The 27,991-nt window shown below is 52.1% G+C and overlaps 1 protein-coding gene across 1 annotated transcript; it reads right to left on the bottom strand.

The window, feature by feature from the left end:
• Positions 1–38: 38 nt before the first annotated feature.
• NALF2 (NALCN channel auxiliary factor 2) lies at positions 39–26,677 on the bottom strand. The gene is made up of 3 exons (XM_068533333.1): positions 25,560–26,677; positions 2,384–2,555; positions 39–1,979 (listed from the first exon to the last, which is right to left on the bottom strand). Exons 1-3 carry the CDS (start codon positions 26,415–26,417, stop codon positions 1,594–1,596), a joined length of 1,416 nt encoding a protein of 471 aa, XP_068389434.1. The 5' UTR covers positions 26,418–26,677; the 3' UTR covers positions 39–1,593.
• Between the last annotated feature and the right edge of the window lie 1,314 nt (positions 26,678–27,991).

The following is a 27,991-nucleotide window of genomic DNA, read 5'->3' as shown; positions in this document are numbered from 1 at the left end:
TTCCCCTAATGCAGCTCCAAGCCCACCCCTCCCCTTAACTCACTGGCATTGCATCCCAGGACACAGGCCCTTCTGGCACTGAAAGCCGCTTGGCCTGTCCCAGGAACACAGTTGTGGCTTCCTTCCTCGTCTGCTCCTATTGGCTTGTAGATGTCCCAGGCCATGTGGCCTCCCGCTCCTAGGAGATCAGCACAAGGCTAATGGCCCCCAAGGGGCTCTCCAGGCCTCTTCTCTCGTGCAGCTCTCTAGCCTGACTAAACACTTCAAGTCTCTCAACCAAGGGACCACAGCACATCGTCTTTATTTAGCGGGTCCTCTTGCCAGTTTCTGGACTTTCTCCAGCTAGGGGCAGGGGTGGCTGGATTAGGGGACCTGCTACAGGGTGAGGAGCAGTCTGGTGGTTCCACAATTGGGATAGTAACCCATGGGGTCAGGGATGAGAAGGGATGAATACTCTTTGGTAGGCTGGGGACGGGGACAGGCTGGGGACGGGGGAGGCTCACCTCTGGAAAGCTCTGGGGCAACGCCACCAAGGTTTCCTTCATGGAGGCCTGGGCTAGGACGAGATGGGGGAGTCTGGGGACCCAGGCCAGGCCTGACCCTCTTGGGCTTAAGTCCCTCCTCCCCATGGAGATCAGAAATGGAAACATCTTTGGCCCCAAGGCCAAGATCTCCAGGGCAAGAGTGGCCCTTGGGAGTATGTGCACCTTCTGTAAGATATGGCCCTTCGGACAGCGGCAGTCCCTGTGCTCCTTCTCCAGAGGGCTCCTTACGCAACCCTTTCTGATTTGGGGACGTGTCCTCGAGCCTGCCTCAACACTGATCATCTGCCCCCCCCAAAGCCAGGTGGTGACAGCCCATTCAGCCATCTCTCTAAGCCCTCTGCCCACCTCTCTCCTCTCCTCTCCCTCTTCCCTATCTCCACTCTCTCCCGCCACTCATTCTGCACCCCGTTCCTATACCTCATCGCCTAGGGTGCTGGGGCACAGCTTAACTGGGGCCCTGACCTAGCTGCAACTGTGTACACCTCATGTCCCAGCCTGGCCCTTCCCTGTGGCGGCCCCACATGGGACAAGGTGCGCTGGAGCGGGAGGAGGGCCGCTGCATCGTCTGCCGTTGCCTGTAGGGGTATGGGCAGGAGGGAATTAAGGATCGTGGCAACAAAAGGAATGCGGAGGGGGGAAAGAGCTTCTCCCCTCTGTGCCCCCCAACATTCCCTGAAGGGCCAAGGCTGGGTAAGCAGCCTCCCTCCTTGGGGTCAGGGCTCTCAGTGGCGGTGGGCATTTCCACCCCCCACTCCCCCCCTTTTTTTTTGGCTAAGCCCCATAGATGGGGGCCTGGGAGGGGGGCACCTGCTGCTCCTGCCTTTTTCTCCCAGTGAGTTTTGCAGCTCCCTGAGGCCCTCTGGCGGTTCTGTTGGAGCTGCTTTTGGAGTGGGGGTTGGTAGGGGGCGATGTGTGATTGCCCCATTTCCCCCGCCCCCCACCTGGTCCTACACCTCCCACGGGAGGGGCCCCCTCCCCCTCCCCCTGGGGGGGGGGGCGCTGGAGCTGATGTCGGTGTGTGGTGGAGGTCTGATCTCCCTCCTTGCTGTCACTCTTCCCGAGTCAGGCCCTCGTCTAGGGCAGGCAGTGCCTCCAGGCCCGGTCCCCCACCACCCTGGCCGCTGGAGAAGGACACCATGGTATGGAGGAGCATGAGAACAAGGACGTAGAGCCGGATCCTGCTGGGACTGAGGCGGGAGCCCCCAGAGACCGGCAGCAGGGAGGACTTGTGGCTGAGGCGGCCTGGGGGGTCGTGGCGGGGGTGGTAGTGGGGGTACTGTTGGTGGTAGTGGTGGAAGTAAGAGTGGTGGAATTGCTGGTGGTGGGTTTTGGGGGCTTCAGACTCCTTGAACTTCTTCTTCTCCGACTCACAGGAGACCCACTGCACGTCACAGCACTTGGCTTCCGGCCGCTTTGGCGAAGTATCCAGCAACCCTGCCAATGGATAAGCAAGGCGGGGTGGGGTGCTAAGGGGGCTGCTGGCTATGCCTTTCTCAGAGAGGTGATTGTCAAAGCTGGGGCTGCTCTGGTAGTCCTGCCCAAGACTCTTCCCCCTGCCCCTTAGCACCATCCCTTTCTGGACACATCTTCCAGGGACCCCAGACAGTTTCTCTGGGATAACTCCCTGGCCAGGTATGTTTTGGATACAGATGGCCACTCTGCTCTCTCCCCCTATTCCACTTTGCCCCATCCCAACCTGGGGCCTCACTACCTAATCCTGCAGCCACTAACCTTCTCCTGACCCAACTTCCTTGTTGTCCTCCCTGCTCCCACAGCCCCGACCTGGTGCCTGCTCTGGGCCCCTGGCCTCCTCCCTCCTCCCAGGGCCCTGCCTTTACCTGTACAGATAAAGCCAGGGAGCCCTCCGTACACCATTTCCTCATTGTCAGGGAGGATAAAGGGGCACCGGGTCTGCACCTCCAGGCAGTATTGCTTGCAGGGCACCCAGCGCTGGCATTCCTGCTGGGTCACGCTGAAGTATTCTGAGCACAGCCAGGCCTTGTAGACAGCCTGTAGGGAGAGGAAAAAGCATCAGCCCAGGCGCCAGCCCCTTTCTGCCTCAGAGGAGAGGGATGAGGAGGGGTGTAACTGTACTCTATAGGGGGAGGGTACGGTGTGCTCACCAACCCAACCCCAGGATCCAGGGGGTGGGGGAGAAGGGTTTGGGTCAAGACCACTACCTCCTACCCTAAAATCTCCCATTTCATAGCCAGAACTCCCAAGTCCCCAATCTGCAGTCATCCAAGACTTTGAATTTGTTCATTGGTAAAATCACAAAATGACTCCTAAATCAGAGCTGGCAGAGGCCCATCCAACCATACCACTTTATAGCTGGTCCCAAGAGATGTCCTGACTTGTCTGAGGTCACCTATATGGAGGTAAATTTCACTTCCATTCAATTCAGCAAACATTTCTTTGGCTGATGGTGTTAAGTTTCTAAACTCAAGAAAAGAGATGGAGAGGATAATCTTTGCTTTACCTCATTAGGGTGTTGTGTAGATCAAATAATATGACACATATGAAAATGTTTTGTAAATTCTATAGTGCAATACAAATGTGAGGGGTTATTTTTAATAAAAACAGGAATCTGCCTTACCAAGCACCACATGTGCCTTCAAGCTCTACTTAACCCATGCTCTGTTCTGTTGGCGTCCACCCTGGAGTGGAGCAGACACCACATTTCATTTGGAAACTTTGCTTAGCCGTTTCACTTCATGGGTATACTTCCTGCCCCTCATCTAGCCCATTTCCACCAGGCACTTGGTCCTGGCTAAGAAAGGTTCCCTGCTCTATACTCTTTGGCTATCATCAAGACCAGAGTTCCTCAACGGCGACACTACTGACATTTTGGACTGGATGATTCTTTGTAGTGGGGGCTGTCCTGTGCCTTATAGAATATTGAGAAGCATTCCTTGCCTCTACCCAGTAGTTGCCAGTCGCATCCTCCCCCTCCTCATTGTGACAACCAAGAAATGTCTCTGGCCATTGGCCAAATATCCCCTGGGTGGGGGGCAAAATCATCTCCCATCGAGAACCACTGATCTAACTCCTTGCTACTGAAAGTGTGAACCTGGACCAGCAACATCACCATCACTTGGAGCTTGTGAAAAGTGCATAATCCCAGGCCCTGCCCAAGACTTGACAAGTCACACCTGCATTTTAACAGGATACCCAGAGCCCTGCCCACATCCATTCTTCATATTTTCAGGGGCACCTTCCCATAGTTGCTCCTTGTAGCGATGGTTCTCCGACTTCAGTGTGCCTCAGAATCCCCTGGGACACTTGTTAAAAAGGCAGATGGCCCCCTCCAATTCAGCTTCCAGAGGACTGAGGTGGGCTCAGGAATCTGCCTTTGGAACAAGGGTCCAGGTCATTCTGCGGCCAGAGGCCTTTCAGCCACACTCTGAGCAACGTGGTCAGAGCTTCTTACACAGACTTTAAACATTTACACTCAAATACAAATAACTCCACTGTGAACATGGACTTGGGCAATGTAATCCCACACTGGCCTTTTCCAAAGTGGGGGGCAGGGGCATGGTGATGGGTGGTAGTGGTGGGTGGTAGTGGGTTGTGGTGCAAGTTACCCCCCTGAGGAACACAGATTTGATATCTCACTGGCTTCTCAAATTTAACATGCTCTAAATCTTAAAATTCAGTTCTTGTTTTTTTTACTCCAAATCTGCCCACACCCCTGAGTCTTGACCACTTCGGTTAAGTGCCATGACCATCCACCTGGGTATTCAATCCAGAAACTTAGGTGTCAGCCATCACTCCTCTCTTTGCCAGCATCCCCACACGCAGTCCACCAGCAAGGCATGCCAATTCTACCTCTACTTCCACGACTCTGTGCAGGCACTGTCATTTGTCACCTGGACAACAGTCTCCTATGTGGCCTCCCCGCCTCCACTCTTGCTCTTTCCAATGCATTGTTTACACAGGAGTAAGAGCGATCTCAAAATGACATTCGATCATGTTACTCCCTTGCTTCAAACGCTTCAATGCATTTAGAATAAAACCCAAACTTTCGACCACAGACTTCAAACCCCTGCATAACTTGGCCCCTGTCTGTCTCTCCAACCTCATTTTCTACCTCTCCCATACGGCTCATAACGCTCCACACGCTGAGGTTTTCTTTCTTTTCCTTGAACATGCCCTACTTCTTCCCACCTTGGGGCCTTGGCACACACTGTTCTCTTGGCCTGACATGCTCTTCCCCCTGCCCCCCCCACCACCACTTTTGGCCTGGCTAGGTCCTTCTCAACTTTGAAGCCTCAGTTCAAAAGTCACCTCCTCAGAGAGGGTCTCCCTGACCACTCTAGTTAGAGAATGCCCCCTCATTATTCTTTTTCTTAAATGTTTCTTCACCACAGTATGAGTTTGTCTGCATCCTTGTTTTGTTTTTCTCTGTCATCCTCACTAAAATGTAAGACACATGAAAGCAGACGTGGGTCGGTCTTATTGACCATATTGAGTACTCAGCACAATATATGTAAAAAAACAAGTCTGTTGATGGAATGAACCAGATGAGTAAATGAGGACATGTCCCTACTCTCAAAGAAATTTCAGTTTCATGGATAGACAGATCTAACTTGAAACTATGGCACATTTTCTATACTATAAGAGAAGTTAAACCACTGGCCACTGGAGTGAAGCAAATAGAAAAGCCGGGAAAGATTTCAGTGAGGGTATGAGTTGAGCTGGGGGAGTTCCCTGGTGGTCCAGTGGTTAGGAATCCACCTTCCAATGCAGGGGGCGCGGGTTCGATTCCTGGTCGGGGAACTAAGATCCCACATGCCATGGGGCAACTAAGCCCGAGGGCCGCAACTATTGAGCCCACGTGCTCTGGAGCTCACGCGCCACAACTAGAGAGAAGCCTGCGTGTTGCAACGAAGAGTCCGCACACCACAACGAAAGATCCCGCGTGCCACAACTAAGACCCGAGACAGCCAAAAATAAATAAATAAATATTAAAAAAAAAAAGAGCTAAGTTGGGACTCAAAGTAGGATTTTAGATGGGATGGGCAGAGATGAGACAAAAGGGCATTCTGGACTGAGGCAAGAGCTTAAGGAAAGGTACAGATGTGAGCACACGCATGGTGTGCTAAAAGAATGGAGAATGGTTAAAAAAAAAAAAAAAAAAAAAAAAAGAATGGAGAATGGTTTCATATGAATGAAGTGCAAAGGATACCAATCTCCCGTGGATGGACATTTAAATTACTTCCAGGTTTCCACTATCACAAACAATGCTTCGGTGAGTAGGTCTGTACACACCTCTCTTGAACACTTGTGTTATATTTTATTTATATAAACTCTTAAGAGTGAAATTATTGGGATAAAAGGTATGTGCAATGGAGTGAGAAGGGAGTGGAAGGAGGTGGAAAGGAACAAGTAAAGGTAAGAGGCAGGGGAAGAGGGAGCTAGAGGGGTAGGAGAGGGGCTCAGGGGTTGGATAGAGTGGCAGTGGAGTCCGGGGGCACAAGGGAGGAGGGGAGGAAGAAAGAGAGGGTAAGAAAGAGTAGGGAGTTGGAGGGTGAGAAATAGTGGTAATAGTGGGGGTAGGAAAAAACAGCGTTGGGGAGGAAGCAGGGGAATAAGAGATGGAGGGTGTAAGGGAGGTAAAGGGGTACAGTGAGGGTGAGAGAAGATGAAGGGTAAGAAAGAGCAGGGGATAACAGGGTGGGGGACAGGAGACGTGGAAGATGGGCTGTGAAGAGGAGGGGTAAGGAAGACGGAGGAAGAAAGAGGAGGGTTCAAGAGCCAGCAGGGGAATAAAGGCGGGTAAAGAAGATGGGAACAGAGGAAAGCCGAGACGAGAAAGCGGGATAAGAGAGCAGAAGGAGATGGGGGAGACGGAAAGAAAAGTAAGACAGCAAACAAAAAGGATATCCCTAACGCTAAGGGCCCCAGTACCTTGGAGACCCCCCCTCCATCTTGTGGGTCCCAGGGTGCCAAGAGGCGGCTCTGCCCACAGCCTCTGCCCCAACCTCTGCAGCCTGGACCCAGAGTCCACCTCCACTCTCACCCTGAATTGTGTGGAACAGCCCAGTCCTCCACTGCTGGGGTTCAGAGGCCCCTGCGGGATTCTCCCTGGGCTCTTCCGGTTCAATATTCCTGCTCCCAGGTGAGGCTGCAGTGGAGGGCCGGCCCTCCTCCCAGGCAACTGCAATTAGCCTAATAGCAGGCGCTGGTGGCCGGGCACTCCCCACCTCTGCTCTGGGAGAGAGAGAGGGAGTTGAGGGAGGAGGGGCTGGGAGAGGGGTGGCCTGACAGTGGGAGGGAGGCCTTTCTCCTTAGCTAGACGGCCCTCCCTCAAGCCCCACGGCCCCAGAGTCACCATGGCAACAAGTGGGCGAGCAGGTTGCCAGAGGAGGACACCAGGCCTGTGGGTGGCAAGACAGTGAGAGGAATGGAGGAAGTAGAGTGACAAGGGGCTGAGAGGTAATCCAATTCCTTAGCCCCACATATGGCCAGCTGAGGTCATTGCTGGCCCACGTGCTTTAAAAAGGGGCTGGGGTCCTTCTCAGATGAAAAGTCTGGCTCTCAGGGCTACCACCTGGACAGCAAGCCTGCCTTAGTCTCTGTAGCCCTCTTCCCTAGGCAGGCCTAAGTCACTTGCCCCATCTCATCAGTGTTAGGACTGAGCCAGAGGGGACCGGGTTGCTTGGGCAGTTGCAGGGGACCTGGGCACTCAGCCACAAGGATGGGGAAGAGCCAGGAGAGCTGCGTTCGGAGAGCTGCAGGGCTGGCTGGAGGCGGGGCATGCGGGGCAAAGGAAGAAATGTCTCAGAACCAGACAACAGTCAGTTGGGAGACCCTCGGAGGTCTTTTGCTCTAGTTCCTCAATTCTGGCTGCATATTAGAATCACTCAGAGAGTCTTTTAAAAATGCTTCTGCTTGGCCCACGTTGCACTCCAGACCAAGTCAGTCGGAATCCTTGTGGGTGGGGCCCACACATCTAGAGTTTTTCAAAACACCTCAGTTAATTTTAATATGCAGATAACTTAGCCCTGCCTCATTTTATAGCTGAGGAAACTGAGGCCCAGAAAAGGGGAGGAAGGACTTGTCTACAGTCACATAAAGTAGTGGCAGAGGGAGGAACTTGAAACCCAGTTTCTCGACTCGAACTCCAGGGTTCTTCCTACTGGACCATCCTACCAGTGGCTGCATTCCAAACTCAGGGGGCAGGACACAGAAGCGTGGGGAGGGGAGGAGAGCCGAGGAGAACCAGGCCTGCTCTTGGCTTTCAGGCTCTTCAAACTCCAGCCCTGGCAGGAAAGCCTTCTTCATCATGCCCTGTCCTCTGAGCTTAACCATCCTGGACCCTCAAGGTAGCAGCAGATGATGGGTGGGGTGGAAAGCCTTGACCTGACAGTGCCCTCCTTTCCCTACAGAATCCCCTTCCCCACCTCCAGCAGGCCACCGCTGGGCTCAATCAAGTTCTGGCTGCTACAGCCAAGTTGCTATGGGAACTGGGAGGGGAAGGAAGCAGGGAGTAACTAGAGGGAACACCAATTAACCCAAAAAGGAAGCTGAGAAGGCTATCCCACCCCTCCTCCCGGCTGGGCTGTTAAACCACTCTTTTTTTGTTTTTGTTTTTTTATAATGTCTTTTAAAAAAATATTTATTGATTGATTTTGGCTGCACCAGGTCTTAGTTGCGGCACACGGGATCTTTAGTTGCAGTATGTGGGCTTCTTAGTTGCGGCATGCCTGCGGGATCTAGTTCCCCGACCAGGGATCAAACCCAGGCCTCCCGCACTGGGAGCACAGAGTCTTACCCACTGGACCACCAGGGAAGTCCCTTAAACCACTCTTGAAATGGGAGCAGGTAAGACGAGGGGGATCCCCACCCATCCTGGGCTCTGCAGCTGCTAGTTTAGGGAGGAGTGGGAGGACCTGGAGAGCCTTACCTTCCTGCTCCCCGGCTTGCAGCCTTGGCCAGGGCATTCTCATCCCTATGCTCCTCTGGGAAGAAGCATGTGACTTCTCCTGGCCCCCAGGGTGCTACGGGAATGCATACAAGTGCGTACCTACAAACACAGCCCACAGCCAAGACTCAGGGCCAGAGGGTTTAGAAAGAGGAGGCCATCCTGGACTCCTCGGTTAGGGGGCGGGAAGACCCTCCAGAGAGGAGAGCTTCAGTTCCTGCCAACCAGGAAGTCGGCAGTTTCCTTCTTGGATTCCAACTTGCTTCCCTCCCTAGGGCCTATTTCCCCATCCAAATCCTCCCTACAGACCTCTTCATCGCTGTTTGTTTTCCTAATGCACTCCTGGGACACTTGGCCAGGAGCTGCAGCTGCAGAGACCGTGGAGGCAGAGTGGCAATCTGGGCTGGGCTTGAGAATGAAACCCACTGTCCACAGCACACAAATAACCACCCTGCCCCTAGATTTCGCCTAGGTGGAAACTGAGGCTCAGAAAAGGGATTTGGTTCAGCCAAGTCATAAACATGCAAGAAATCAGCTATAAAGCCAGGATTAGAAGGGAGGTACTCTGGTGACTAATCCCACGTCTCTCTGTGCTGCATCCATCAATACACATAGCACTGTGTGAAGGACCTCCTTGGGCAGGTCTGAAAAGAGCCACATGCTCCTATTCCTGATTCTGGGCTTTCAGAGAGTTGGATCAGAACAGGGTAAGGTCAAAGTCAATCTCTCCAACCCAGGGGAGGGAGATCTTGGACGTAACTCTGGGAGTAGTTCCTTGGGATTGGCAGAGTCAGACTGAGATTAGAGGCATTACAGGGCAAATGCAGGTGGATGACATGGCTTTACTTAAGTGGCTGTAAAAATAAGCAACAGCTTTCCTGCTGCTGAGAATGAGCAGTCATGAGTCAGAGTGGCCTGGCCTGGCCTGGCCTGGCCTGGAGGAAAGGCGGGGGAGATGGCTTGAGAGGTGGATAAGAACCCAGAGCTACTGCAGTTCCAGAGGGTCCAGTCACCTCCAAGCCTCTTAGGCCACCTGCTCCAAGGCCAGGGGCAGCCTGGTTAGTGGAGAAGTGGCGTCCCTAGTGCAGGAGCAGTTCTCTGAAGGAGCCTAGATGACCCATATCAATCAGGTGAGCAGAGGAGGCAGGTTCACGACCACTCGAGAATAGGAAGGACTGTGAGAATCATAACTCCACCTCCCGATCTGCTGTTGGAATTTCCACTCCAACGTCACTGCCACAAGCTATCCAGCTACTGACTGCGCACCTCTTGTCACAGGGCGCACGCTCTCTCCTAGGGCAGCCCATATCTTCAGACCAGTCTCGCAGTTAAAGAAGTTCTTTCTCCTTCTGAGCTGAGATAATGCCTCTCTGTGGCATTGCTCATGGCTCCTCCTAGCTCTTCTGGGACCATAAAGTTCCTGTCCCCATGCCAGCCCTGCAGGAGGTATTTGTAAACTTCCCTGAATCAGGTCAGGTCTTCCCATTCATTTTTTCCTTCAATGATCAATTTCTGAACATGTTCAAGTGCCTGGCACTGTGCTGGGGAACTACATATGATAGAGATAGGGAAGACAAGATTGCTATCTTTAAGGAGCAGGACAGACAACCTTGTGCATCAATCATTAGAAGTCACTGTGATAAGCAGTATGTACTTGGTGCAATGATAGCATAAAGGGAGGAAGGATCAATGGTGTTTTGAGGGCTGAAGCACAGGAAAATATCTCCATGTGGGAGAGGCTAGAGTTGGGGCTTGGAAAAAATGGGTAGAAGTTCACTGGGTGGAATAGGGCAGGAATAAGTGCACTTAAAGCAAAGGAATAAGCAGGTATAAAGGCCTGGAGGTGTGAAACAGTGCCGGATTCAGGCACTGTCGGTAGTTTAGCATAGTTAGAGGGTACAAAGGGGGCCATGATGGGAGATGAGGCTACGGAGGAAGGCCATGCCCATATTATGATATGTTCTGCATGCTAAGGAGGAGCCAGGCTTCATCCTATAGGCAACGGACAGCCTTTAGTGGATTTTAAATAACTGCTTTTTAAAAGATTGCTTATCACTTCTAAGTCAGTGATAAGTTAGTCTTATCACTGACTAACTTTTCAGACTTATGTTCTGAAAGTGTGGATGATGGAGCATAGGCATCAAGACTGGAGGTAGGGAGACCAGTTAGGAGCCTATTGCAACGATCTGAATGAGAGGTGATGGGGATACCAGGTTTCTGGCTTGGGTGGCAGGATGAATAGTCGTTTCATTCATTAAAGAAGGGAAACCAGGAGGAGGAGTAGATTTGGGGGTGAAGAAGATGAATTCAGTTTTTGGTCATGCTGACTTTGAAACATAGGTCAGTATATACTAGGCTAGGTAGAAATGTCAAGGAGGCAGTTGGACACAATGGTTTGAGCTCAGAAGGAGGGTCTGGGCTAGAAATAAAGGTTTGGTCTGAGCTCAGAAGGAGGGTCTGGGCTAGAAATAAAGGTTTGGTCTGAGCTCAGAAGGAGGGTCTGGGCTACAAATAAAGGTTTGGGAGTCATCAAGGGTTAAGGAGTTAATCATCAGGAACATAGTAGGACTATACTTTCCCACACCCTTTGAAATTAGGCATGGCCATAAGACTTACTTTGGCCAATGAAATGTGAGTTGAAGTGACATGGATCCCTTCTGGGGAGAAGCTTTAAGAGCTGGAGTACGATTTGCCTCTTCTGCTGCTGACTGTGGAAGTGGTGTTGAAATGGACCTTTTACTAGCCTGGGTCTCTTGGTGACTATCATGAACAGATGCTCCCTGCTGACCTATTTTGGACACGTATTATGAGCAAGAAATAACTGTTTGTTGTGTTAAGCCTCTGATATTTGGGAGTTGTTTGCTACTACAGCGTAACCTGGCTCACTCTGACTGATAAAGCAATAGTGGAAGCCAAGGAAGTAGAGGATATTGCCTAGGGGAAATTAACGCACAGAGAAAAGGACCAACAGTGGATCCCTGGAAAACACTAACATTTAAGGGGCAGGTAGAAGAAGGGAATCTGATGAAGATGCGGGAGTGGTTTAAGAGCTTGGAGAAGAAACAGAAGAGAGTGGCATTCTATAAATTAGGGGAGAAGAGTTTCAAAGAATAAGAGTGGTCAGCAGACGAGGACATGCTGGCAGTCTCATCATGGTGAGATCAGTTTCAGTGGAGCAGTGGGGGCAGAAACCAAATTGAAGCCAATTTAAAAGGGAATGTGAGGGAAGAAAAATGGAGAGAGCTATGTGTAGACTACTCTTCCAAGAAGCCAAACTAGTTTTTCAACTGTCTTTTGGGATGTGGTTTCCAGTTCTCTGTTCTACCCTGGTTGTTCCTATTCAGACAAGTTCCTATTTTTCTATGTCCCTTGCAACTGAATGCAATCCCCAGACAGAGTTTATCAACACAGAGTCAAGTAGAAGTATCAGCCCTCCTATGCTAGAAGCTCTGTTTCTTTTAATGCAGCCTAAGACCACATTTGCTCTCTGGGAGACTGTATTGTATTCCTTCGGTAATTCAGTGGAGATGGAGAGGGGAATTTCTGCCTGGAGTGTGCGATCAAAGACACAGCCTAGATCAAAGTCCCTGGAAGGAGCTCAAGCCTTCTGGCAAGATATCTGAATGAATTAAACATCCTTGAGATGGTAGGCTCTCTGAGGACAGGGACTGTGTCTTATCTGTGTATTTCCCTCAGGACTTCACATGGAATTAGGTATACAGAAGAGATGCCTGCTAAGTACTTGAAATCCAAGCACTTGAAAACCAAGCCTCCAGCAACTAGCTCAGACTGGAGTAAGGTGGAGATCTCCAAGAAAAGGGTGAAAGTAATGGGTTATGTAATGTGTTGCATGAATTTTACAGCTTTGATGGAGAAATTGGGGATGCATTAGCAAAAAAAAAAAAAAATCATAGAAAACTAAGCAAATAGAAAAAAAAAAGAGGCAATTATTAACTCCAGGAAAACAAGTTGGCCAAGGAAGAAAATGTAATCACAGTATTCTACATGACTCAGCTGTGAACAATATTTATAATCCTTATAATGTAAATATGGAATACTGTTAAAACCAGAAATTGTGATATGACAATATTCGATATATGAGGGGAGTGCACATACAGTGCTGCTGGTAGTAAGAGAGCTAAATCCCACTCTAAAAAAATAAAAAGGCAGTACATATTTAAATCAGAAAAAAAATCAAGAAATGACAGTATTGGTATATCATTTAGAGATGTGGAGGTAAATATTAGAAGAAACAGCTAAGAGGTTTAGAAGTGTTTGACTCTGAAGAGTGAAGCTTAGGGTTGGAGCAGAGGGCTTCTGTTTTAATCATAAGCAATGAGCTCTATATTTATCATTTAAAAGATATTACGTTATATATCATTTAAAAGACAGATGCTACAAGAATATATATCTATATATGGAATAGATATACATATGTGTATACATGTATATATATGTATATGTGTGTATCGTTGTGTGCACAAAGATATTTCAAACAGAAAAGTCAAGAAATAGCAGTATTGGCACACCATTAAAAATGTGACAATAAATATCAGAAGAAAAAGCTAAGAGAGTTTCAAGTGTTTAACTCTGAAGAGTGACTATATATATGTAGCTTATATGTCTTTTAAAATTATGAACATATATTACTTTGATAAAATGAAAATAAAATAAATATATAAACTGATATGCAGCCACGAACCTCAAAAACAACAAAACAAAATCCCTAAGACTTGACCTGACCAACCTTGCCAGACTCAGCCACAAAACCCCAGGCCCTATTGCCCAGCCATGGGTCGTCTACTCCATCACCACTGTCTGGGGCATGGGCTTAGGTCAGGTCAGCTTAACAGGCCAGCAGAATTAATGAGTGGCCCCATAGCCAAAGAGAACTAATATGAGAGGAGGGCAACTTTAAGGGCCTCTGTGCCCAACAGCTGTGCAGGCCACCCACCATAGAAATGGTGCCAGTGTGACATGACAACCATAGCTTCATTTGAGCTGCACACAAATGTGTTTGGTATAAAATCCCGCTGCCCCCTCCCAGGGGGCACACACTGCTAGTCTGGGCCCAGGCCCAGGCAGAAATCTCCAGCTTCCTGCAGGGATCATTGTGAAACCAGCTCCTTGCCCCTACCTTACTTCTGTCCCCAAACACAGTACCTTGCTAAACAGATGAGAGGCTGGGGAGAGACCTAATAAAAGGACCTGTTAGTTGTGCTTGGTCTCTGGGGGTGAGGTAAATCAAGGCTTTGGAGTCCTTCCATCTCTGGCTCTTCCCTCCCCTACCTGAGCATATCTCTGTGCTCTCATTCACTAGAATCTCTCCAGTTGCCTTCTGGCTCCTAACCTTCCACCTCCACACTAGACACTTCACCTGCTGCTCCCAAATTACCTTTCCCTTCTCCTAAGGGAAAGTGTTGTCAATCTCAATTGAGTATTAAGCAGTCATTTAGATCAAACACATCTAATTAAGGTGACAATAATAATAGCTACCATTTTTTAAGTGCTTACCATACGCCAGGCTCTGTTCTAAGCAGCTGACCTTTATTAACTCATTGAATCCTCACAACCACCCCCTGAGATGGAGATACATTTACAGGTGAGGACAGGAAGGACCAGAGTTAAAATAGCTTGTCCAGGACTTCCCTGGTGGCACAGTGGTTAAGAATTCGCCTGCCAATGCAGGGGACACGGGTTCGAGCCCTGGTCCGGGAAGATCCCACGTGCCGTGTAGCAACTAAGTCCGTGCGCCACAACTACTGAGCCTGTGCTCTAGAGCCTGTGAGCCACAACTACTGAGCCCACACACCGCAACAACTGAAGCCTGCGCACTTTAGGGCCCGCATGCTGCAACTACTGAGGCTGCGTGCTGCAACTACTGAAGTCCATGTGCCTAGAGCCTGTGCTCCGCAACAAGAGAAGCCACCGCAATGAGAAGCCCGTGCACCGCAACAAAGAGTAGCCCCTACTCACCACAACTGGAGAAAGCCCACGCACAGCAACGAAGACCCAACGCAGCCAAAAATAAAGTAAAAAAAAAAGCTCGTCCAAGGCCACACAGCCAATAATAATATATGGTGGCTACCATTTCCCGAGCACTTTCCATCTCACAGACACTGTGCTCTTAAGAGATTAGCATGTTATATGTCATTGAAGCCTAATAATGACCCTATTTCTTAGTTTTGAATTCAAAGAAAATGAGGTTCCAAGAGAGATGAAAGGTCTCAACAACTGTTTTATGGAGAAGACAGATTTCAAGCTGGAATGTGAAGTCAAGTTTACCTGGGCTTCAGTTCCCAAGCTTATACACCATATTGCCCCTAGGATGGTCCCTCCATTTCACTATCACCATTGAAGTAATTAGCTTGTTACTTAAACAAATCTTTTTGATGGAATTTCAAGTCAAGTTGGGGAGAGATTTCTAGGACTGGATGGGAGAGTGATTTTCTAAAATCAGTGTATTCAGCTCATTCCCAATATGAGTAAAGTTTTCTTTGTAAGGGAGTGTCGGGGGAAGAATACTTGGGTACTAGGGGCTACAAATGACCATTTCCATTCCCCCATCAAAGCACTCCCTTTCCTCTTTCCTCTAAATGCATGCATGTGCGCATGCATGTGCGCACGCATGGGAGCACACACACACACACACACACACACACACACACACACACACACCCTGGGAGTGTTGAAAAGAGGCAACTGTTCCTGCTCTGATCTTTGGCAACTGGTGATGGGAAGGCAGCTGTCTCCTTGTAGAAAGGTCTTCTTGCCTTTGGACATGAGTTCTCCTGTTCTAGGTCTTGTCACGTAGGGGCTCCTGGAACTGCCTTGCCCTGGAAGACTCCAATACTAGAGTCCATTCCTTCAGAAATGTTTCAGGGCAGCCACAACACTCTACCTAATTGCTCCTTCTCCCCAGCTTGCTCCATAAATGTTCTTCCTCGAAAAGCCTTTGCTCCAGTCAGGTGGAGAGTTAGCCAGAGCTGGGTTCAGATTCTGGCTCTGCCACTAACTGGATGTATGAACTTGGACAAGTCATCTGTAAGGAGGTAGGGACTGAGTCACTAATTTGCTATGTGACTGTAAGCAAAGTACTCTCCCTCTCTGAGTCTCAATTTGGATCCGAGAAGATGGTCCCTAGGGAGGCAGCATGTATGGGGAGAAGACAGGGTCAAACATCTTTAACCTCAAACAGTCCTGTGGTCAAATCCCAGGTTTGCTCTCACCAGTTATGAAAACTCAAACAAATTACTTAAATTCCCTGATCTATACTTTCCTTGTCTGCAAAATGGAGATAATAAAAGCACATATCCTTAACCTTTCTGTAAATGATGTCTGTAAAGCAACTAGCACAAAGCTTTACCTATAGTAAAATTACACTGGTACAGATTGGGTACCCTGGATTTGACCTGGATTCAAATCCCAGCTCCAACTCTTATTAGCTGGATGACCTTGAGCCAGTTACTTAACCTCTCTGAGCCTCTCTTCTCCTAAGTAAAATGGGGATAAATATATATGCACTTCACAAGACAGATGTAAGAATTAAGTGAGATAAAGTATACAAAAAGTGCCTGGGATAGTTCCTTTCCTTCCCATGCCCTCCTTTCAAGCTCTAAGATTCAAATAATAAATGGAAAAAAAAAACACAACTGCCACAAATGTAATCAGAAAAAAATCATTAATACATATAAAAGAATACATACAAATCAATAATAAAAACACAAGACATGGACAGACAATTCACAAAACAGGCAATACAAATGACCCATAAACAGGAAAAACAAAATTTGACCTAAGGAATGCAAATTACAAGCCAATGCTATAACACTTTTCAGCTCCAAATTAGTAAAGTTTAAAAAAATATGATAATCAATATTAGACAAGGGTGGTAAATTAGTCTCACATTTTTGGCGAGGGTATAAACTAGAAGCAGCCTTCTGGAAAGAAATTTGGTAAGAAAGAAATTTGTATGTCAAAAGCCTTAGAAAGGTTAATACTCTTTGATTCTGTAAGACTAGTTCCAAATGTTCATCCTGAAGAATTAATGTATATGCTTCCATTTGTATGCAAAACAAGGGAAAGAAAAAGTCATGTTGTGTGCAAATGTTGATGTAAGCTCAGAGAGGGATGGAAGCATACACACCAAATTGTTAACATCAGTGACCTCAGGGCAGTGGGACTGGGAGGGGAGGGAACAGGAAGATTACTAAGAGGAATACAGAGGTTTCTTTATAAACCTCTGTATTGTTAGATTTGGTACAATGAAGGTGCATTATTTTGTGATTTAAGAAACTCAGCAAAGTAGAGAAATAAGAAAAAAATGATTGAGATACTATTTATTAGAAAAAAAAGGAATCATAGATCTGACAAAGATTTATGGACAAAGATATCCATCACAGCATTATTTACAATAGTAAAAGTTGAAAGTAACTATCCAACAATAGGGTACTAGGTAACTAAATTGCACTAAATTCATGGGATGGGATATTGCATGCCCTTCAAGCATGATGTTTGTGGGAATTCCCTGGCGGTCCAGTGGTTAGAACTCCATGCTTTCACTACCAAGGGCCCAGGTTCAATCCCTGCTAGGGGAACTAATCCTGCAAGCCATGTGGCACAGCCAAATAAAAAAGAGGTTTGTGAATATCTAATTACATGGAAAGATATCCAGTGTAACTTTAGCAATAAGTTAAAAAGAGCAGGGTAAAAAACCTGGATGATTTCAACTATGTAAAAATATATAGTCACATCTATTAGGGTGGCTATTATCAAAAACAAAAAAGGAAAAGTATAAATGTTGATGAGAATGTGGAGAAACTGGTACCCTGTGCATTGCTCATAAGAATATAAAATGGTGCAGCACTGTAGAGAACAGTATGGAGGTGCCTCAGAAAGTTAAATATAGAATTACCACGTGATCCAGCAAGTCCATATCCGGGTATATAACCAAAAGAATTGAAAGCAGGGATTCAAACAGATACTTGTATACCAGTGTTCATAACAACATTATTCACAATAGCCAAAATGTGGAAGGAAATGAAAATATAGGTCCACACAAAAACTTGTCTATGAACGTTCATAGCAGCTTTATTCATAATTGTCCAAAGGTGGAACCAACCCAAGTGTCCACAGAGATGAATGAATTTTAAAAATGTGGTACATCCAGACAATGGAATATTATTCAACCATAAAAAAGAATGAAGTACTGATACATGCCACAACACGGATGAACCTTGAAAACATTATGTTTAATGAAATAAGCCAGACACGAAAGGACAAAAACTGTATGATTCCACTTATATGAATTACTCAGAATAGTAAAATTCATAGAGATGGGAAATAGAATAGAGGTTACCAGGGGCTGGGGGGAGGGAGGAATGGAGAGTTATTGTTTAATGGGTAAAGAGTTTCTGTTTAGGGGAATAAAAACATTTTAGGAATGAATAGTGGAGATGGTTGTACAACATTGCAAATATACTTAATGCCACTGAATTGTATACCTAAAAATGATTAGAATGGTAAATTTGATGTTATGTATATTTTACCACAATAAAAAACTATGCCACAAAAAGACATATTAGGAGGAAATACACTATAACATTAAGAGCATCTCTGGGACCTTTTTTCTGTTATATTTCTATTTTCCAAAATTTCTCAGAGACCATTTTTTTGGCAATTGGAAAAAGAGGTATTTTTAAAAGATTCTGAGTCTATAATAGCTCTGAAGGATTAACCTGGCTGGAAGTTTTAGTTGAGTTCAACACTAAGCAGATACGCTCACCTTTCACAGATCAGCCAGGTAGCCATGCTATCTGCTGGAAACCAAATACAAAGACAGGAAACAATGGTAACACCCACCACCACCACCCGTCCTTCTCCGGGCAGAGCCTGGTGAGTTGGCACTTCCTTCTACCTCCAAGAGAAGCCTAGCCATCCCAGGCCAGGGCTCACCAAAAGCCTGGCATGGGAACTGGGTGTCCAAAGCCCAAGCCAGGCCTCCACAGGCTCTGGGGTGACAAGGTCTCACGGTTTCCCCTCCCAGCTCTCCCAGCAGCTGCTGGGCAGGGCTCAGGCCTGCACTAGGTCTGTCTAGGAGACATACTCCTCTCCTGCCCTGGTTGATCCTTCCAGCAGATTGGGGCTGAGAATCTAACAGATACCTTCCTTCCAGGCAAGAGGAGCCCAGCTCCTCCCATCTCCTTGGTAGAGCCTGCAGAAAAAGGAGGGAGCAAACACCTCCTTTCCTCACGCCCATCCTCTGTCACAATCTCAAGAGGATACTGGTGATTATCACTGGTGCTCAAGGGCAAGAGACTGGGGTATTGAACAAGGAGGATGTTGGTGGGTCCCCACTTTGGATCTGAGCCACTCCAGGGGGTCCCTACAAGTTGCCAGTAGGTGCTGCTGGATTTCCCTTGCAGTTCGTCAGCTTCTCACTCCAGCCTCTCAAGAGCCAGCTGGGCATTGCCTCTGACAGCTGGGGGAGTTTATTAAGATTTTCTTTATACATGTGTGCACTGGGGAAAGAACAGACAGACCTGGGTTTGTGTGGCAGTTCTCCCACCTTTTAGCTATGTGGCCTGGATGGGTCGGTCACTTTCCTTCACTGAACCTCAGTTGTCACATTTGTAAAAAGGGAATAATGAGAGTACCTGCCTGCTAGGATGACTATCAGGATTAAATGAGTTCATGGACACACATAAAGCCACTGGCATCTCCCAGGCACTTGAAAGCTGGCAGTTTTCTTTTCCCCTTTCCCTTTGTTCTTTGGCACCAGCCTGCCTTCACCTTCTGGCCCAGAGACTTGTGGCTCAGGTTCCAGCTCCTTTTTCCAGAATCCATTCAAACAGGAGCTTTGGTCCTGGCAGCTCCTGTCACTCCATGGTAACTCCTTCCTTCACCAGGGCCAGCTGCAACTCACCTGGTGCCCTTGCTCTCCTCTCTAAGCACCTGCCTGGCTTGAGGTATCAAAAATTCAGGCTTTTCTGAACACCCTCATATGCCCAGGGAGAAAAGTCTGGTCCAGCATCCCTGCACACACCCTGGTCTGTGCGCCTGTAACCACAGGAACACAACACACCTATTCCCCAGAGGCCTCCCGGCTCAGCATTGGGGAATGGTGCTCCTGGAGGCCCACATTTGTCTAAACCCCCTCAGAAGCTGCCCCTGGTTTTCCAGCAAACACCTGCAGCTGGAATCCACATGTGGCTGAGACGTGAGCTGGGGATGGGGGAGTAGGGGTGGGGGCAGGTCTGATGCCCAGTGTGCAAGGGCACACAGCAGGTAAACAGCCTCACAGGGTGGGAACATAAAAGAACTGCCCTGAGGGAGAAGTTTTTCTAGGGCAAACTCCCACCCTCGAGCCTCAGGTGTCGTCCTACATATGCACCCACACACTGAAGGGTGGGTGTGCCCTTTCCCTGAGACACCGATGCCTGGGGAGGAGACCAACACGCACCCACATGGCTTAGAGGCACCCTCTCATGCTTGTGATGTGTTCGGAGATCCCTGACTCTCCTTTAATCTCAGCCCCACCCACTGTCTTCCCTTTCCTCACCCTTACCTCCACTGTGTTCAGCAGACTCTTCCAGTCAGACCATGAGACTGGGTGGGAGGCTGCTGGGCTCCCTCCCTCCACTTAACTCCCCTCCGCCCCCACCTTCAGGAGATACCAGTTTATCCTTCATGGAGGTTCCCGTTGCTATGGTGACTATAGTAGTCAGGCACCAGCCTGTGGGAAGTCGCCATGAAGAAGACTGTGTCTGTGTGTGTGTCTATGTGTCTAAGCATGTGTGCATGCACACACACACACGTCCACACTGAGTGGGGAGGGGAGAAGGCAGGAAGGAGAAAAAGAGCAGAGAGGGAGAAAGGGGACAGGAGAAGAGGGGACCAGAAGATGAAAGGGGGGGCAGCAGGAGGGATGGGGATCAGAGAGGCGAAGTGTGAGTGGGGTGTGAGGGATGCGAGGGGTGAGGGGGCATGCAGGAGGCAAGGGCAAGAGGTGCAGTGCCGGGACGGGGGTTAGGGATGAGGCCAGAAGATGGTCAGGACGCAGGGTAAAGGTTGGTGGAGTGTGAGGTAGAGGTGAGAGATGAGGGGAGTGGAGCTGGATGGGAGATGGGAGAGGGCTGGCCGTTAGAAGGAGCAGGGAGGGGCGTGGGGGGAAGGGGAGGGGTGGGAGCAGGTGGGGGTAACTGTGGGGAGAAGTGGGCGTTGGAGGAGTGAGGTGTGGGTGCGGTTTGGGAAGGGTCTAGTAGAAGGTTGGGAAGGCTGTGGGGTCATTGGTATGTGGGGGGTGTTGGCTGTGGGGCAAAATTGGGAGGAATAGGGGGATTGGTAGTGGGGTGGGTCAGGGTAGGGGTGAGGGGATCCGGAGAGGTGTGGGCAGCACGAGGCCACGTTCCCACTCTCACGTTTAAGCCCCTGTACCCTGTCTCAGCTACAAACATTGCCTTTTCCCTGTCCCCGGCCCTACCCAGAAGCCCGGTGCTCACGTTCATGGCCGGCGAGCTTCGGTGGATCCGGACGCCCCTCCTCACGGGAGCCTTTGCCATGGTCCTGGGAGGCTGCTTCTTGACTGCCTCCCCCTTCCTCCACCCCCAAGTGGGGACTAGGGTACTCTCTCTGCCCTCACGAACCCCGGGTCAGGGAGGCTGACTGTGGGGCACTGCTCCGTGCCTGAAAGCTTGGGTGACAACAGGGACCACTTGCCAACTTGGGGCTCCTGCCCTTTGCCCAGTGCCCCGAGCTTCCTGCTCTCGGCACCAGCGTTAGCCTGGGAATCCTGCTTGGCAGGAAAACTGTGGCAGGTGGGAGGAGAGAGGAAGGCAGCGAGGCAGAAACAGCTGCCAGCCGGAGTGGAGGAAGAGCAGGTCCCCAGCGGGTACGGGCAGAAGGCGAGGTGCTGGCTCTGGCAGCCCCCTCCCCTGGGTGTGGGTGTTGGGCCTCCTTCCCTGGCCTTGCCCATCCAATGCTGCTGTTGAGGGAGCAGGCCTGAAGTCTGAGCTGACACAGACCTCAGAGGTCAGCTGGTCCAACCTGCCCTAGACTCCGGAGTCAGAGTCATCTCCACAGCATTTCCCCCAGGGCTCTGTCTGAATCAGGCTAGACCTTTCCCCTGGGAGCAGGAACTCACCTCCTCTCAAGGCACTCTGTTCCCTCTTTGGAAGGAAAAAAAAACTGTTAACTGAACAACTGATATGCCAGGCCTAGGTACTGTGCAGACTTCTCATTAATAATGAGCTCATAGGGCTGTTCTGATGAATTACCTCCATTTTACAGATGAGAAAAGTGAGGCTGAGAGAGCTGAAGTCCCTAGCTCAAGGTCACACAGGTAATACATAAAAAAAGCTGGGTCTGAACCCAGGACTTTCTAACCATGAAGTCCCTCTGGGGTTAAGCAGGACATGCCTCTTCTTTTGCACCCTGACAACTCCTCTGAGGTCTGAAGTTGGAGACCACACCTTCCTGAGTCTCCTCTTCTTCAGGTGAAACAGCTCCTTCAACTCTGTCCAGGAGAACTTGAGTTTTAGCCTCCTCCTAAACTGCTCAGTGTGAGACCCAGAACCAAACACACAATATGCCAGGTGGGTGTGGGCCAGTCCCGAAGAGAACAGAACTATCGCATCCTTCCTTGGCACTAACCTTTACGGTTGTGGCCCTACGGCTAGTGAGAGAACTGAGAACTGGCCTTCTCTTGGGCTTCTATCCCCTCTTGGATCAGAGCTATGAGAGAAGAGGCCAGGGTTTTGTTCCCATCTCCACCACTGCCCCCCCACCCCCCATCAGGCTATCCTCAATTTAGAATAGGGAAGGGGCAGAGGTGGAGGAAAAGGCAATCACAACCAGGCGGGGCCTGGCAGGGCTGGGAGATGGAGAGGGCTGGGGGAGTGAGGGGGTGGTCCAGTAACCACAGGCAGGGCCAGAAGGGCCAAGCAGAGCAGGAGGCAAGGGCTGAGGGGATGCGTGCACAGGGAGGTAAGGGAGGGGTGGAGTGGGGCCCCAGGGGTTGGGAGAGGCCAGCGTGAGAATGGGCATTGGCCTTCCTAAGTTATCATCGCCCTGCTGTGTGAGAGGAAGTCAGTCACACATTAAGGAAATGTCGCAGCTGGTACTAAATTGGGAGGTGTCACAGGCAGCAGTGAGGACAGGTATGATGTGTGGGGCCCTGTGTGGCCCGAAACAGGGGCAGATATTGCAAAGGGAGAGAACAGGGTTTCTGGGGCTGCCCGGGAAAGATCTAACTGAAATACTGGGGACAGGCCCCCAGGGATGGGGGTCACCTGGCCCTGGAGCAAAGGCTCCAGGTTTGGTTTCCAGCAGCAGAGGAAGCCTCCTCACCCTGGCCTGGGGTGGTGGGCTCTCCACCCTGGAGAAGCTTGGAGGATGTGGTATTATCTCCAAGGGATCCCATTTGGGGGAGGGGCTGGACAGCAGGGCTTGAAGCTGGGGGGCAGGCTCGGGGATCTGCAAAAAAGGCCTGGGATAGAGGTGGGGCACTGGGGTGAAGACAGAGGGGCTGCAGGAAGGAGGAGAGCAGGGCTGTCTTTTCCTGTAGGGCCTGTAACACAGCTGGAATCTAGAGGCCTGTGGGTGTAGGCCTCAGTGAAGGGAGAGCACGTTGGAGAGGGTGGGAAAGACAGGAAGAAAGCTGTGGAGCTGACACTGCCCTTCTCCCAGCACAGCAGGCAGCAAGAGAGCAGGCGGAGTTCACTTGAGAGGGAGAGAGAGAGAGTGAGAATGTGAAAGCGACAAGGAGACAAAGGAGAGCAGGGAGGGCCCCGGCCATTGTGAACCTGATGACAGGCCATGGCCAAAGCGTGAGCTTAGCACCGACGCCACGCGGGTTGGAGGCCTGGTACTCCTGCTCCTTAGCCGAGTGGCTTTCGGGCAAACTGCTTGAGCCCGCTGCACCTCAGTTTCCCCATCTGTAAAATGGGGCTTATGATGCTGGTATTACCAGCCTCCCCAGGCAGTTGTGATCTCATAATACACGTGAAAGAGGCTACAAACCCTAAGGAGGACATCACTGTCAGGTGTTCTATTATTCTCACAAAATACTATCAGCTACCTCTTCCCACTTCAATCTCACAAAAGACTCAGGATGTGGGCAGAGCCAGGATTATTATCCTTGTTTTACGAATGAGGAAACAAAAGCTTAGAGAAGTGAAGCGACGTGCCCAAGGTCACACTACGAACAAGTGGTAGAGATGATCAGGCCTCCTGAATCCAAGAGATCAGTTGTCTTTCTCCTCCATCAAACTGCTCGGTAAAAATAATCAACATGAGGGATTATTATTTAGTGCCGGATCAGACAGAGCCTGAAGCCAACTATGACCCGGAGAAAACCCCACGGGAAAGTTGTAGCATGGTCTCTTTTTCATCCTGGAGATTGTGGGAAAGAAAAAGTCGGGGCCACGGGGTTGGAGGGAAGGCCACAAAAGACAGACATCCTTTATTCCGTCTGCTAGTGGCCCGTGTCCCTCTGCTCGCACTGACATCAAGGGTGTGTGTCTCTATCTCTATATGACAAAATGTGTCCTTTTTCATGTGACAGTACTTCTGCCTGTGTGTCTCTGACATCCTGGGGAGATGTGCATGTGTATGACACCTTGTCTGCTTCTGTGGCACCGTTTGTGGGTGTGACGACCTCTCTCTACCTCTGTGTGACTTTGCCCGGGGTGGTGGTGGTGCTGTTTGGCAGTGTGTGTGTGTGTCTATCTGTCTGTACACCTTTAAGAAGTGGAATATCTCATTTGGTAGTGTGAGTGAGGCAGTGAGTCAGCTGAGGCTGAGGGAGGCGGGAGGGAGACTGCTAGGTTACGAGAACAGGAAAAAGGAGAATGAGAAAGTGAAGTCAGGAGCAAGGAGCTACCCCTTTCCTCCCCAACCCCCTGCCCAAATCCCTATGGAGCCCACCAAGAGCGTGGAACCGTGCAGAAGTCCGCAGGGGTCACGTCAGATGGAAAGGGGCACTTTCTGTCCCTCCCCAAAGCCTCGGAGGGAGACAAGCTAGGCTAGGAGGCAACTGTCTCCCTCTCCAGCTCTCAGCCCCCAGCTTGAGGATGGGTGAGACCAGCACCCCACCTGGTCTCCGCTTCACTTGACCCTTTGACCTTGCTGTTCTCTTTCCTCTCAGAGGCAGGCCATTTGGCCAGGCTGCACAAACAGAGCAGTAGCACCATGTCCCAAATGTTTACAGCCGCCATACACCCACTGTCCAGAACGACCCTGCTCAGGGTCAAGAAGTTTCTCAACACTCAGCTCTGCCCTAGGCAGGCCCATTCTGCAGGGGCCCCGCCTCTCCTCTGGATGCCCGTCCCCAACAGCCAGTAAGCCAGCTTTCCCTCCACTGCCACCCCAGGGCACTGGGAAAGCACTGGGACTTCTGTAATGCACCAGCCTCCAGTGGTCCTCCCACAAGCTGCTGTGCCCTGCTCCCAGCTCCTTCTCTTGTCAGGGGAGAGGAGCTGGCAGGTACCCTCCTCGGGAGAAAACAGGCACCCTGGGGCTCCACCTGCTTAGACTCTGACCAGCCACCTCAGGTCATATAAGGTCAACAGTGTGCTGTGCCCCACAACCAAGTGCCCCTCCTCTCACCCACTGGCAGGGGCCAAAGGGTCAGGGTTAGGTTGCCAAATATTCTTCCCCCGCCTTTGGCCTTCCCCCTTCACCAGCCAGTCCCAGGACTTTCCATTCCAGCCAAGGAAAGGAAAGGGGCACCGCTAGGTGAGGACGGGGGCTAGGGGAGCCAGAGCCCTCTTTCCATCCCTTTGCCAACCGGGGGGCCCCCGGACCCCTCCCTCCTCATGCGGGGGGCGGGGCGGGAGAAAGCCCCAGTCATGTGGTGCCCAAAGCCAGAATCAATAGAAGTTGGCCAGGTGGTTACCTGACTTGAATCCCTGAGGCCCTGCTTCCCGGGAGGGTCCCAAGGTAGCACTACACGTGCCCCACTGAGAACGGTGGGGGTGATGGGGGGAGGTGAGGTGGGTAGAGGGGGAAACCTTTTTTCTCCCGGTCCCACCGCCACGGCTCCCGCCGCCGAAGCGGCAGCCGTTGTGGCCGCGGACGCCAGTCCCTACCTTACAGCCTTTCGTGCAGGACCGGATTGAGTACTCTTCTGCCTGTAAGTATTTATGCAGCACGAGGTCGAACTCGTCATATTTTTCCTGAGCATGTCGGTCGAGCCGCTGGTACGCCTCGATACAGTTGCTACACACCTCCCAGGCCCCGGAGCCCGGGCTAGCCACCACGGCCAGCAGGTCCCCCAGCAGGGTGTCCAGGCTGCAGTCCAGGCTGTCGGGGCGGTCCATGCCCAGCAGCAAGTCCCAGACCGTGTAGGTGTCGCAAAAGGAAAGAGTGAAGTTCCGAAAGTGGCCTTTGAGCAAGTTTTTTTTGGCGGTGGGGAACTCGGCCGGGGCACGGGAAGGGGAGTCGGGGGGCCGTAGAGGGGGCGCTGGGGTGGTCGGTTCGAAAAGTCTCTGCAAAGATTGCAATTTGGTGCAAGCTGCGTCCAGCCCCGTGGGTTCTGGGACGCCGCCGCAGTCCGGCCCGGGACCGGCGGCGGGGGCGGCTTTGGTCAGGTTGCTGTGCCGCGGGCCGCAGGTGCCTGGGGGCGCGCTGGGCTGGCCGGGCGGCTGCGGCGGCGGCGGCAGCACCGCGCGAGGAGGCACCGGCTGCCGCTCCCGGCCGGCCCCCCAGGGCGGCCGCATGGCGCTGCTCAGCTCCCTGGACCGGGGCCGGGCCCCCGCGCACAGCCACAGATGGTCAGCGAGCAGCACGGTGAAGAAGAGCAGGGACGCCAGGGACAGTCGCCATCGCTGCGCCCGCTCGGAGTCGGCGCAAGGTTTGTCGCTCGGCCTGGGAGCCCAGCAGCAGCAGCAGCAGATAGTCAGCGCGGCGGCGTCTTTCCCGGGCCACATCCAAGCGCCCCTGAACATATTTCAGGGGGGTCCGGGCTGGAGGGAAAAGGCGGGCGCGAGGCCGGACGGCCGTCTCGGGCTGGCGGGCGGGCAAGCCGGCTGCGCGCCGCTCCGCGCTCCTCGGCGCCGTCCAGGCTCTACCTCGGGGGCTGCATGGCGAGGCAGGCCGGCCGGCCCGGGGCCCCGCTCAGGCCGGAGTGGCGGGGCGCTCTCGCGCCGTCCCCGCGCCCCTCCCGCGCTCCCTCGCTCGCCGCCCGGGCGCGGCCGCCCGGCCCGCTAGGCGCTGCCCGGCGTCCCGGCGGGGGGCGGTGCGGGGCACTGGGGCGGTGGCGGCTGCGGCGGCGGCGCCGCACTCCTCATAGTGTCGGGCCGCTCAGCTGCCCCGGGCTCAGCGCCACTCCACTCCGCGCCGGCTGCCGCCCGGCTAGCACTCCGCTCCGGCCGTCTCGGCTCGGCGCAGCTCTGCGCCCCTCAGCGCCGCCGTGCGGGCCCGGCCGCCGCGCTCCGCTCCGCTCGCTCGCCCCGCGCCGCGCTGCTCAGCTCCCGCCCGCCCGTCCGCCTGCCCGCCGGCCGCCCTCTCTGCGCTGCTCCCAGCCTCGCTCGCGCCCTCCTAGGCCCGCCGGCCGGCCCGCTGCTCGGCCCTTCGGGCTTCGCTCGCGCTCTGGCCGTTGGCCGGGGCCGGTCCCGGGTCAGCTCCGCTCCGGCTCCGCGCCCGCCGCTCCCGGAGTTCCGGCTCGGGCGGGCCACCTGGCTCCCGGCGGCGCCACAGGCGCCGGACGCCGACGCGGGGCTTTACTTAGTGCGCCTCTCGCTTCCGCCTCGCGTTCGCACCGCTGTGGCGGCCGCCGAGCGGCACGGCCCCTTGGCTCCCGCTGGCCATGCCCCCTCAGTCTGTCGCCATCTTCCGCTGTGCAGAGAACACCTTGAGAGCCCGTGTGCGAGTGTGTTTGGGGGGGAGTGGGGGCGGAGAAAGAGCCACGAAGAGGAGGAGGGAGCGGGACTGGGGCCCCGACTGCGCCTGCGCCTCAGGACTCCCCCCCGCCCCCCCCCCCCCCCCCAGCCGACCGCAGCCTGTGCTGTTTGGGGACGTTTCCAGTCCACCCCCAACTCCATTCACTTCAGCGCCTCCGTTCATCCGCCCGCTCCCCGCGTGCACTCGCCGCACGCTGAGTCCCAGGCCCGGCGCTCCCCCTCCCCCGCCGACCCGGGCGCCCGCCTCCCTCCCCGAAGCAGCCGGTCGCTCCCCCTGAGGGCTAGGGGACTTCTGAGGGTGATTGTTAGAGGCAGGAGGCACCTCCGTAGCGTCTCGCTGCCACCCTGGGTCGCCGCCCCCGTCCCCGTGACTAGGCGACGCTGGAGCCGGCTGCGGATCGGACCAGTCCCGTGTCCCTAACTCCGCTGTCGCCCTCACTGTCCTGCCCCAGGCCAAGGCGGCCCCTGGTGCTGAAGGACAGCTCCCGGCTTAGCTGCTGCAGAGGACAGAGCTTAGAGAGCGTCCTGGAGGGGGCAAGGCAGTGGGCTAAGATGGGTAGCAGCGATGGGGTGTCGTTTCTGCCCTTAGTAAGATTTCCAGCAGCCTCTCCCCCGTCCTA

This window comes from Eschrichtius robustus, chromosome X (genome assembly GCF_028021215.1).
Source record: "Eschrichtius robustus isolate mEscRob2 chromosome X, mEscRob2.pri, whole genome shotgun sequence".
Classification (NCBI taxonomy): Eukaryota; Metazoa; Chordata; class Mammalia; order Artiodactyla; family Eschrichtiidae; genus Eschrichtius; species Eschrichtius robustus.
Note: the sequence above shows the minus strand (reverse complement) of the source record. Positions and strands in the feature narration are given on the sequence as shown.

Coding starts and splice junctions, on each gene's coding strand:
- NALF2 (XM_068533333.1), bottom strand. CDS start 26,417: ATGTTCAGGGGCGCTTGGATGTGGCCCGGGAAAGACGCCGCCGCGCTG. Junction 2,556..25,559: donor CCTGCACGAAAGGCTGTAAG/GTAGGGACTGGC, acceptor CTCTCCCTACAG/GCTGTCTACAAGGCCTGGCT. Junction 1,980..2,383: donor CCCTGGCTTTATCTGTACAG/GTAAAGGCAGGG, acceptor ATCCATTGGCAG/GGTTGCTGGATACTTCGCCA.